Below are 13,056 nucleotides of genomic sequence, written 5' to 3'. Positions count from 1 at the left end.
CAACATGTAGCTATGTCGAAGAACAAAAAAAAAAAAAAACACGGCTTTTAGATGAGCAGTTTAAATCCTTTGGGACATGTCACCTAACTATACGTGACAGACGCCAAGGGAAAGTATGGCGTGGACTACCTGGCTGTACTGTAATCGTATCGACCCGTAGCGAACATGTCGTTTTTACCACACTATATACATCAAAAATACGAAACAAAAAAGGTGGAATTGCTGTTTATTCCCATTCCACAAATATTTTTTTCAGTTTCACAGTACATTATATGGCACATTAAAGAGGCTCTGTCACCACATCATAAATGCCCCATCTCCTACAAAATCTGATCGGCGCTGTAATGTAGATAACTACAGTGGTTTTAATTTTGAGCAAGTTATGAGCAATTTTAGATTTATGCTAATTACTTTCTTAATGCCCAACTGGGCGTTTTTTTTAACTTTTGACCAAGTGGGCGTTGTAAAGAGAAGTGTATGATGCTGACCAATCAGCGTCATACACTTCTCTCCATTCATATCCATTTGTGCTCAGCACAGTGTGATCTTGCAAGATCACGCTGTGCTGTCACATACACCCACATTAACTTTACTGAAGTGTCTCGAGAGTGACTAGACATTGCCTCCAGCCAGGACGTGATGTCAATTCACACTCCCGACTCTTCGGTAAAGTTTTGTGTGGGACTTAATCACAACACAGCGTGATCTCGCGAGATCAGGCTGTGATTTGTAAGTCCCACAAAAACTTGTGTCGGGAGTGTGAATAGACATTGCGTCCTGGCTGGAGGCAATGTCTATTCACTCTCGAGACACTTCAGTAAAGTTAATGTGGGTGTATGTGACAGCACTTCTCTTTACAACACCAACTTGGTCAAAAGTTAAAAAATGCCCAGTTGGGCATTAAGAAACGAATTAGAATAAATCTAAAATTGCTCATAACTTGCTCAAAAATTATAGTTTGTCTACATTACAGCGCCGATCAGATTATGTAGGAGATAGGGCACTTATAATGTGGTGACAGAGCCTCTTTAAATTAAGCTGTGAAAAACTACAACTTGTCCCACAAAAAACAAGCCCTCATGCCGCTAGTTCAAGAAAAAAAAACAAAAAAAAAACATGGCTTTTGGAAGGTGGGGAGGAAAAGACGAAAATTAAAATCTGAAAAATGGCTGCGTCTACAAGGGGTTAATTATGCAGGATGTCAAAAGTCTAAGCTGCGCTGTCTAAACAGTCAGGCATATTGCTCCACATTTATTGATGTGAACTGGTTACCATGTATGCGTTAAACAATTAAAAAAGCAACAATCCTTCCTTCGGACAGTTTCAGAAACTCTTGGAAGTACATGCAAAACGGATATAAAGGGGTGAACAAATAAAAACACAATAAATTTAGTATACGCTATTGGTGCAAATTTTTGCCACTCTTTGAATGTTTTTACTTTACTTTAGTAAAAATCCCCCATTGTATCGGTCTTTTATCTAGAGTAGAAATTCATGACAGAAATTAAAGTAATGCCTTGAAGGTAGCGGATGGGATGAGAAGACAGAAGTAAATCTAAAAAATGTAAATATGCTTATGGAGGCTAGGCCAACCATACCACATGTACAGACAAGCTGCAAAAAATTGTGAAATGTGCATTTGGCTTGTAGAGCCCTACTAAGGCGAAAAAACAAACAAAACACAAGATGGTAATTAATACACACACCTTTTTTATTGCCTGACGTTTTCAGAGCATCAATAACCTCAGAAGCCCAGTTATCATAGGATTCTGCACGCAATTTCACAGCATTCATCATGGGATACAAATCATCCAGGGTGTAACGAAACCTGTTACAGAAGCAAGAATCAGACTGTAAAAACATGACCTTACAAAATGTTTTTTTGTTCTGAAAAAAAAAATATATATATTTTTTTAAATAAAATCTTATAATAGAATTTCAACGAACAAAATCAGCATAACTAGATCAATAAATTTTAGGCCTCATGCACACGACCGTAGTTTTCATCCGTAATTCTGGATGAAAATGCAGACCCATTCATTTATATTGGGCACGGACACCATTCCGTTTTTTCTACATATGCGTGTCCGGGCAGTAGAAATGATTTGCAAAATATTTAACATGTCCTAGTCTTGTCCGCAATTGCGGCACGGATTTGCCCCTTGAAGTCTATGGGCACTTCCACAATTGCACGCTGCTACGGATGTGTATTTGCGGACAGTAAAAACCCTTACGGTCATCTGAATGAGGCCTTACACAACACACAGCTGTGCAAAATAAGAAAAAGGCTACTGGCATATAATGGCTGACTAAACAATTTTGGCAAAAGTGTACAGTAAAGAGGTCCTGTCTTACCCTAGCTTATAGTTGTACATAGGACATGAGCACAAAGCATCAACATGGTGCAGACATACAAGAATTCCAGGACTACAGGGACAATATACTGCAGATGTAAAGCAGGTGGTTTTACACTTCACACATTGCCGTTCATCATCGGCTAGTATTTCAAGGTCAATCTTTTCAGACTCCATAACCCCCTAGAGAAAATAAAGAATGTTCATTACATTTTGGTAACATAGTAATAAAATGTGCCTCTATTTACAACCATCAGTAACATATAGTAGCTAATGCGATGCCCAGTGACTTTTTTGTGACGTATACAGAACAGTCAAAGAACTGCCAGCTAAATTGACAGAAAAGGTTTTTTTTCGAGCTTATAAAAAAACACAAGGAAAGCTACCTACTAGGCCTAGTTCACAGAGTTTTTTTGCAGGCAGAAAACTCTGCCTGGAAAAATCAGATCGATCTTTTGCACCACACAAGTTTTTTGCCGTGCTTTTTTTTTTTACCTCTCTCTTCAACAGGCAAAGGAGAAAACCACAAGCGCCCCCCCCAAAAATAAAAAGTCAAAAAAGCTTTTTTTTTTCCGTCTCCTTTTAATTTCAATGGAGTTTTTGAGGCGGAAAACGCCTCAATAAGTCATGTCGCTTTGTCCCCCATTGAAATCAATAGAAAGCGTTTTCGGCCGTTTTTTGGCACGATTTCCGCATCAAAAAAACGTGCCAAAAAAAACTATGTGAACAGGGCCTTAGGCTACATTCACACGACAGTGAAAAAAATGGTCATTAACAACTGATCAACGGTCAGTTTTTCATGGTAATTTTGTATCAGCGTGTCTACATGTTTCATCCATTTCCAGTCCATCTGTCCGTATTTCATGGCCGTTAAAAAAAGGATGGATTTCATTTGTCAGGGTTTTTTTTTGTCCCAACCTCCTGAAAAAAAAACACAGTGCCCATGTAGATAGTGCCGCAATGTCCTTCTAGATCTTGACACAGTGCACACTGTAGATCATGCCCACATAGGGCCAGTGCCCACATATAAAGTGTCACAGTGCCCAGAGTACCAAAGTGCCCACATATAAAGTGACAGTGTCCATTGTAGATCGTGCCACAGTGCCAACATATAAAGTAACAGTGCCCACATACAAAGTGCCAGAGCCCCCAGTGCCACACCCCTATATAGTGCCACAGTGCCCATATAGATAGCGCTACGCAACTGTGGATAGCACCCCCACTGTAGATCGCACCACAAACCTCCTCCCCTGTAGATTGCGCTACTTTAGCTCAGTGTAGGAGCGGAATCCCTCTGCCTGAGCCCCTGACGTCTCTGTCCATACATGGAAAGTGACATCAGGGGCTTCCTCTAAGAGCGGAATCCCCTGGCAGAGCATCGGTAGTGCTCTGGCCGGGTATTCCGCTTCAGGAGTAACCCCTTGACTTCACTGTCCATATATGGGTGCTTCTACATATATGGACAGTGACATCAAGGGCTTTCCCAAGGCAGGAGTCCTCAGCCAGGATGAGGTTTTTACCGGCCATTACATTGAGTTCTATGGGAGCCGTCTGGCCGTGAAAATGGCCAAAAATAGGACGCCCTATTTTTTGACGGCCAGTTTTCACGGGCAGTTAAAAGAACGGCCGTATGAATACACCCATAGAAGTTCATTGTTCTGCACATAGCCGTTTTTCACGGTCATGTGAATGTAGCTTAAGCATCTAAATGGTAAGCAGATGATGCAACCATAGATTAGAAGCAGTTATTTTTATTTTTCATTAGGTTGCCCAGCTCTGTGCTGCAGGAGTTTTTATGAGGGGAAACCTTGTGAAGGACTACAATTCCCATGATTCATCTCTCCTCTGATTTATTTTCAGATAAAGTTCTCTCTTTATTCAATGATCCATAAGAATGGTAAAAGAAGCAAATTTGCCATCTGAGGCAGTTCAACAAGAACAAATATTACCGCAAAATAAAAATATGTATGGATTATAAACTGTATGCTTAAATCTTAAAAAGAAAATGCTTGTGATAAATTACGAATCTCGCCAAAGTACATACCATCTTTCGGACAGCTTCTCGAAGAGTTTTCTCCTCATCAATCATAAAAGCTAGATCTTTCTGTACAGAGGAAGCCAGAACAACATCCAATTCTTCTGCTTTACAGGCCATCTTGCAGATCATCTCATCATGAGAGAATACACAGTATCTGTTTAAGGCTCGATAATGTTCTACACACTGGCGCCCAAGAGGTAGCTGAGAGGAAATGACAAGCGTTTAGCGTGTATGTGGACCAAAGTTTGTGGTTTAAAAAGGAACCATTTAGAATTTGGTTTAACCCCTTAGTGACCACTAATACGCCTTTTTACGTGATTCACTAATGGGCTTTAGGCTAGGCTGACGCCTTTTCACATCAGCCTAGACTAAGTCCTGCATGGGTCTCCCGTGCAGGCAGGAGCCGGGGCTCTGCTGTCTGATGACAGCTGAGCTCCTGCTCCAACGCCCGCGATCGAAGTTTACTTCGATCGCGGCCGTTTAACCCGTTAAATGCCGCCAATAGCGACCGCGGCATTTAACTTTGTTTACAGAGGGAGTGCGCTCCCTCTGTCACCCATCGGCGGCCCGCGAATGCAATCGCGGGTCTCCGATGGGGTGTCATGGCAGCCGGGGGACTGATAAAAGCCCCCAGGTCTGCCCTGGACATATGCCTGTTAGGACGCGCCGGAGGCACGTCCTAACAGATTGCCTGTCAGATTTACACTGACAGGCAATAATGCTCTGGTATACGAAGTATACCAGAGCATTATAGCAGCGATCGGAACATCGCACAGTACATCGCACAGTAAAGTCCCCTAGTGGGACTAATAAAATAAGTCATCAAAGTGAAATAAAGATTATTAATAAAGTACAGTAAAAAAAATAAAACCATTTTTTTCCATAAAAAGTGGTTTTATTTAGTAAAAGTGTTAAAAAAAAAAAAAAAGTACACATATGTGGTATCGCCGCGACCGTAATGACTCCATTAATAAAGTTAATATGTAATTTAAACCACAAAGTGAACACCATAAAAGAAAAAAACTATGGCGAAATTGCAATTTTTTTCCATTGCCCCCCAAAAAAGTCATAATAAAAATGAATCAATAAGTCCCATGTACCCCAAAACAGTACCAAAACAGTACCCCAAAACTACGTCTTGTCCCGCAGAAAACAAGCCCAAAAAATCACTACATTGATGGAAAAATAAAAAAATTACGGCTCTTGGAAAGCGACGATGCAAAAACAAATAATTTTAGTTCAAAAGTGTTTTTATTGTGCAAAAGTCGTAAAACATAAAAAAAACCTCCACATATGTGGTATCGCCGTAATCGTACCGACCCATAGAATAAAGGTAACATGTTATTTACGTCGCATAGTGAACGGCGTCAATTTAAAAACGCATAGAACAATGGCGGAATTTCATTTTTTTTTTATAATCCCCCACAAAAAGGTTAATAAAAGTTAATATAAAAATTATATGTACCCAAAAATGGTGCTATTAAAAAGCACAACTAATCCCGCAAAAAACAAGTCCTCATACAGCTATGTAGATGAAAAAATAAAACCGTTATAGCTCTTTGAATGCGACTATAGAAAGACGAATAAACTAGCTTGGTCATTAAGGCCTAAAATGGTCTGGTCACTAAGGGGTTAAAATAGTTTGTATTTTGTAAAAAAATAAATAAATAAAAATACTACACATTTTGTGGCAGATGCTAGATTAACATTTAGTAGAAAATGTCCTTCATAGCAGATTTAGGCACTAGTCATAGCAAACAGTTGTTATGTAAAGACCAAGTAGGCAAGGATTTTCAAATCTGCAGGATTTCAATTGTGATGTCAATTCGGATATAAAAATCCAGAAGTAACCCATGCAGATTTTGCCTCAGGTTTGCGGCGAAATCCACTGCTAGTCCGACTGGCTGCTTTCAGGAACAGCCAGAAAGAATGTCAACAGACACACTCGTAACAGCTTAAGCAATCTTATATAATCCTAGGTGAGACCACTGTACAGAATGCAAACCCCCCCGAAGCAAGCTCTATGTGGACACCGAGCCTTAGAATACGTTGAGATTTCAGCTCTGAAGACTGTCAAATTGTAAATGTATCTCAGGACTGTGATACATGCTATAATGTAGGATTAGGTCAAGATAAAAGTTATGCAATGTATTTGCGCGCAGTCAACATTATGTAAGTTAATTCTATAAGACTAACTAAGATTGTATGCAATGGTGAACATATGCTTCAATAGACATTTTACATATTATTTACATACTAGCTCATACCCAGTCCACTGTGCAAAAATTGACAGCCTCTGCAAAGTTGAAGCCTTGATTAAATCCACTATGATATGCCCGTGGAAAAGTGATGACAAATTCTCCAGCACACTGATTGGTCCGATAGATCTGTAAACAATTAAACAAGCAATTTCAAGAATTTGAAGCAAAAGATACAACGTTATCTAACACCCAAAAAGCAAGACAGAAACATATTAAAATGGAAAAATCAAGCCAGAACAAACACGTTAGAAGATCACATTGGCGAGTCTGAAACCAGACTGCTGCCCTGTGTAATCTGAAAGGACAACAGCACTCTGGAGTGCCAAATCCACATTTTAGGAAAAGCATCCTGGAAAGCAATAGTGTTTTTGCTGTCTGTTACCATTTCCTGTGCTAAAAATCTAGGAGTAGAATCAAAAGGCACGTAGAGTGCCACTGCCCGTAGCAGAGGTCAGTGCACTCAAACCCTCAGTAACGTGATCTTCTGACATGTCATGTTAGAACAATTCTTCTGGGTCTTCCTTTAATTTAAATGGTTTCACCAGGCATGGATCTACCATTAGGAAACATACCGGCACACCATGAGTCATCAGAGTGTTTGGATTCATGATGGTAACCAACTGATGGAGGAGATCAGGTTGAGCAATAAATAGCTCCGGAGCCAATTTCTTCATCACCTCCTCCAGTTGTTCGGCAGCATATCCAGGAGCACCATACCAAGTCTTGGGTTCACCCCTGACAAAATAGCAAAGTAAAACTAAGCCCATAGCAGTTAATTGGTATATTACTCAGGAGTTCACAGATAAAGTCTTACCAGTGTAAGTAATTAATAGAATAACTCCAATGATCCTCAATATGCCAACAAAAAGAGGAGAAACACATGCCCACATAAAGCCAGGGCAACTTCATCCCACAGATATCAGCAGTTATATGGGCCAATACGGACGCCTCCATTACGGGCATGTTATTTAAATTCCAGCCACAGTCCAGATATTGCTAAGAATAACAATATAAATAAAAATAAGTATTAGCGAATCAATAACTTTACATTCTACAGTTATTTCCAAACTAAGGTATTTACCTCATCTTCTTGTTTTACACGGATCCTCCCATCGCGCACAGGAAATCCACTTCCAAATTCTTTTGAAGCAATATCCGCTCCATACTCAACAGTTACATCTTCCTCTATAGTGCTGACTAGACGCCAAAACTCTTTTTCTACCAGCTCTGTAGGCACCATCTGATGAATTAAAGGGAAGAACTACACTCTGCTCTTCAAAAGAATAGGATGCTAGAACACATCATATATACTTACATGCACAGGCATATTAAAATAGTCAGACTTGAAATTATCAGCCATTTCTCCAAACATACGTAGGGTATAGTCTCTAGCTGCTTGCTCGAAACCAAATGCTTCTTGTGGCTTACTGCATTCCTGAATAAAAAATTTAAAAAAATTAGAAAGAAATAAATCTAAAAACAAAACCAAAAAGATAAACCGTTTTAAAATTGAATTTAAAGTTAATTTCTTTGGATGATATGCAGTTGCAAAAACAAAAAAAAGGCACTAAAACATTGCTGGGTAAAAATGTAGCACTACAATGCAACCTTAAGAGTGAATTCACATGTGGCAGATTTCTTGCAGAAAATTTTGCAACTGAAAAATCCCATTCCATACATCAGAATTTGGTGGTTTCTGCAGCATGTGCATGGATTGCTGCATGCCCCCTTCAGATTAATTGGACAGTCGCCGAAATTTCTGCAACAAACCTTCTGCGTGTGAATTTACCCAAATATATTCACACCTGGCAGATTTGTTGCAAATTTCTGCGGCTCAAAACTAGTTCCATACATGTGAATGAGGTGGCGATCCATGTTAAATATACAACGAAATCTGCGACATGACTCCGCCAGAGCAGATGCTTTTATTTTTTATATAGATTTTTATTCAGCTAGCAAATTTATAAAAAATAAAAATAAAAAAATTTATAAAAAATACCCAATCACTTTGCTTGCGGATAGCAAGATTGGAGATTTATTTGGACTGGCATTTCAAACAAACAGTCTTATACAATGAATATGTATACGTACAATGAATACGTATGAATTTTATTAAGAGGCGCATGGCTCCTAAAATCCAGCGCATTTTGGTTGGTCTTAGTTAGAAAAGCAGTCGTAGATTTGCGCTACAATTTGCACCATTTTTTGGCGTAAGAATAAATCTGACTGATGGGGGTCCTGCTAAAATTTTGAGAAGTGACGATAGACTAGAAAAATCAAGTTTTAGTGCGATTACGGGATGCAAAAAGATGTAATACTTTTCTACAACAGAAAAATAGCGTACTCAAAAATAGAGTGCTCAAATCAACAGAATATTTTATAATAGGCTGCATGTTGGTACTATGGTTTCTGAAGCAGCACAAGACCAGGACATCAATATTAAGAACGTTCAGAGGTGGGTAACCAAAGCAATAAATGCAATGGGTGGTCTGCCATATGATATAGGTTATCAAATTATGGCTTCATTTGGAAATAATACGGTTTAGACTTGAGGGAGAACTATTAAATGTGTATAAATATAGCAAATGTCTGTACAGGTAACTAATCTATTTATACCTAGGCACGCACATATAACAAGGGGGCATACAACATATCTAGAAGAAAGAAGGTCCCACCTTCAGCATAGAGGTCTATGGAACGCTGTGCCAGAGGAAGTGGTTACAGTTCATTTGTTAAAAGTTCCAAAGGGGTCTATTACTACAAATATATACTAGATTGTTGGAGAAGGGGAATTCATTTTGGGGATTATTCCAATAAGGAGTTAAAGAAATATGGTTAACGACGCAGCTATTTTGGGTATTCCTATCTTAGACATTTGTGGTATGTTCATAGGATATGCAAAAACATCTTATATAGATACAAGTCCCACATCTATATTCTGGACCGGGGTCCGCCAACACTGTCCTGCCTGGTGAGGTGGCCACCACATCTAGGCGGAGAATTAGTGCAGAGGTGCTCGGGAATTCTAGGAACAACTGAGCTTGCCGTCCTTGGTTGTTTTAGTAACTCCAGTTACAGCCTAGTATATATTTATAGTAACCAGACCCTTTTTAAAAATTAACCGGAACGACAGTCCCTGGCAAAGAGTTTCATAGACGTCTATGCTGGAAGCTTCTTTACTCTAGACATATTGTATGCCCCCTTGTTATACTTGCATGCCTAGGTAAAAAAAAAAAAAAGATCATGAGTTACATCTGATGTGGGTGAAACTTCTGGCAAATGTCCATACAGACCGTTATGGCATATTCTGTGGAAAAGCAATAAATGTCTTTGATGGGAATACCCCTTTATCGGCTACTTTTTTTGTATCGTTCTTCACTGAGTTACGAGAGCCATAACTTTACATTTTTCCATTGACTTAGCTGTATGAGGGTTTGGTTTTTGGGGGAGAACTAGAATTTTTAAAATGGCACCACTTTGGAGTACATATAATGTATTACTGAATAAATTGGATTCCTGTATTAACCATAAAATATTTTTCTAGTATTTACTGGAGGACATAGCACTATAGGTATAGGCCCTTGCCACTAAACGGTTGTCACTAGGTAGGAAGAAGTGTTGGCTCCACCCAGGCAAGCCATACCCCTCCCACAGACCTTGGCCCCGGAAGTTCATACAGAAAGTAGTAAGAAAAGACAAACCACTTGAGGGGGGGGGACCAGAAAAAAAAAAAACCTGGAACAAACCAGACCTGGAACAAACCAATAGAGGGTAGAATCTGTGTCCACGAATGAATACAACGGGAGAAAGATTTTACGCTTAGTAAAAAAAAACAAAAAAAGAAAAACGTTTTCTGATTTAGATTATTGAGGGACACCGCACCATGGAACGTCCTAAAGCAGTACATAAAAGGTTGGGAATAATGCGCAGCTGCCTATAGCAGCTTGCAACCTCGACTAGCATCAGAGGAGGCCATAGAACGGATCTGGTAGAACTTGGTGAAGGTGTGCACCAAAGCCTTGCATACCTGAGCAACTGAAGCTGGACGCCTGACCAGAAGGCACCAACAGTCATTGTAGAATTGCTAGTAACTTAAAGAATAGGAACGATGGGCTTCTGAGATCACAGACCGTATCCAACACGCAATAGTGGCCTTGGTGATGATCCAGCCGATGGCATCAACATGATCAGACATGGGAAGCTTGTCTTATCTGGAGGGGCCATCACCAAGATATCGTTCAGGCGAGGGATGACAGCGAATACCCTATTGTGGATATGTGCCATGAAAGTTGCCAAGACCTTGCAGAAGACTCATGGAGCACCCAAAGGAAAGGGCAACTATTTGGAAATTATGAGAATCTATTGCAAAACAAAGGAAGCACTGAAGAGAGCCTAATATGGAGCTATAAATCGCGAATGTCATTGGACAAGAGGAACTCTCCCTGTTCCAACCATCCTACCACCGACTACAGGGTTTCCATGCCAAACCTCTAAATGCAAACAAACACAGTTCAGTCTCTGCAAATACAGCATTGGACGGAGTGAACCGTCTTTCTTGGGAAGATAGCAGAGATAGGAGTAGAATCCCTGAAACGGTTCTGCCTGTTCAACTGGGCCGACTATCTTCTTCCAGAGAAAGGAGTGAACAGTCTGGGAAAAAAAGCAGAGGCGCGATCTGGTGCGTGGTGAAGCACCTGCGGAAAGGGCAGAGCACTATTTTGTAACCTGTCTAAACCACTTCTTGAACACAGGCGTTGTTTCCTTAAAAGGAAAGCAGCTGGCCCCCCAAATCAAACATCCAATGCGAGTGGGAAAACACCTTCATTGCGAAGATGTCTTGGCAGAGGAGGACTTCTGGGGCCTAGGGCCAGGCTGACACTCTGGTGTGAGCTTGAAGGAAGGGCATCTTGGCTCGGTGGGGCGAGCAGTCCTCCTGTCTGGCCTCTGGGGAAAATAACGACCTCTGGAACGAGGAGTTTGGAAAGGACCAAAACCTCCACGATCAGAAAAAAGGCTGCAGACAGTACTGGGGCAAAAAATAAACTTAAAAAAAAGGTGCATTACCGGTCAGCCGCAGAAGATTTTAGCTACATTGAACGCTGCATGGGAAAAAGCTTAGCCAATGCATGGGCAATGAAGTGAGCTGACTCCAGTGAAGCTTCAAAAATAATTTTAGAAGTTTGAATGACCTAAAATGCTGCGGCGCACACTCCAGGATACAGATGCAGCGGTTTACTCCAAATAGAGCAAGCCTTACTCACCAGGCGGATGCAGAGACTGGGCGCAGAGCAGAACCTGCAGCTATGTAGGAGGAATTGGTCTGGGATTCCAGTTTTCTTGTCAAGAGGGTAACTGAGCGATGCCGCATCTGACAGCAGGATGGTGGATCCAGAGGGGGAGAATTCTTCCGGAAAAGGAAACCGTATTACATCGCTTGGAAACAAGCAAACAACTGTCAGGATACCTTCAGTCCTTACGCAAAATCACCACAAACTAGCTATAGTTTCGAAAAACACAGTCTTTAGCGCTGTGGGTGCTGTAAGGGTTAGTCATCTTGTGAAGAGGTGATTGGGTCATACTTTACATAAAGGGCGTATCCGACAGAGTGTATCAGCGACTGCCAATTAAGAGTCCTGCTTCGGTTCCGAATCGAAGGATACATGGGAGGAGGGCGACAGTCGTCAATGGCGAAACTGCATCCAACAAGTATAACAGGGGACTCTGGGAGGGAACTTGAAGAGGAGCAGGACCTGTCCCTGCCAGTTCTGCTGCCTGGCGAAATCCTCCCAAGACGAGGACATGTCACAATAGAGGAGAACAGCAGAAAATGAAAATTAACAGACAATTAACCATGTCTCAGGGAAGGGAACACCCCTGGGGAGCTGTGACAGAGATAAAACGTACAAGGCAGCCCAGGGCTGGCCTACCGGACCCCTTGTGTGGTGTATCGCCTGGCTAAAGGTTTAGGAGAGTGAAGACTGTTTAGTCGAAAACGGCCCCCTGTGAACGATGTGCAGCAGCAGCAGCAGAAGATGGTCCTGAAATAGCGCTTACCCCTGCAACCTGTGAGGAACAGACGCCGCAGGAAGAATAAAACACCCCCCCCTGTGGAAAAGCCTGCGTTCCAAATAGACGGCCCTCCTGCTGAACGACACCCCCGGTCCTGGCAGCCTATTTGACAATTGATCCGCTTGATAGGTTGGAGAAGTCACATAACCAGCCGGGGCCCGCAGGAAATCTGGGAGAATTTTTTTTTATTTTTTTTAGTGAGGGCGGCGAACTGACGAAAGAAATAGAAGAGGTAAAAGTGCCCCAAATAAAATTAAAAAAAAACACAGGGAAGGGTAGTACAGCAATCCCAAGTTAGGAGGCCCCCGTCCTCCTAAAAATGCTAAGATAGGAA

The 13,056-nt window shown here is 41.1% G+C and overlaps 1 protein-coding gene across 4 annotated transcripts in view; it reads right to left on the bottom strand.

Annotated features, from left to right (window-relative positions):
* KDM5B (lysine demethylase 5B) overlaps window positions 1–13,056 on the bottom strand; it is a 64,327-nt gene that overhangs the window by 25,435 nt on the left and 25,836 nt on the right. For all 4 annotated transcript variants that reach the window (XM_075853493.1, XM_075853497.1, XM_075853496.1 and 1 more), the window contains 8 exons: window positions 7,969–8,088; window positions 7,735–7,893; window positions 7,468–7,649; window positions 7,226–7,388; window positions 6,660–6,779; window positions 4,399–4,593; window positions 2,356–2,537; window positions 1,707–1,828 (listed from right to left, as the gene is read on the bottom strand). In XM_075853493.1, coding sequence (XP_075709608.1) covers window positions 1,707–1,828; window positions 2,356–2,537; window positions 4,399–4,593; window positions 6,660–6,779; window positions 7,226–7,388; window positions 7,468–7,649; window positions 7,735–7,893; window positions 7,969–8,088 — 1,243 coding nt within the window. The remainder of the gene's footprint in view (window positions 1–1,706; window positions 1,829–2,355; window positions 2,538–4,398; window positions 4,594–6,659; window positions 6,780–7,225; window positions 7,389–7,467; window positions 7,650–7,734; window positions 7,894–7,968; window positions 8,089–13,056) is intronic.

Source organism: Rhinoderma darwinii, chromosome 2, assembly GCF_050947455.1.
Source record: "Rhinoderma darwinii isolate aRhiDar2 chromosome 2, aRhiDar2.hap1, whole genome shotgun sequence".
NCBI lineage: Eukaryota > Metazoa > Chordata > Amphibia > Anura > Rhinodermatidae > Rhinoderma > Rhinoderma darwinii.
This window is presented reverse-complemented; position numbering and strand designations above follow the sequence as displayed.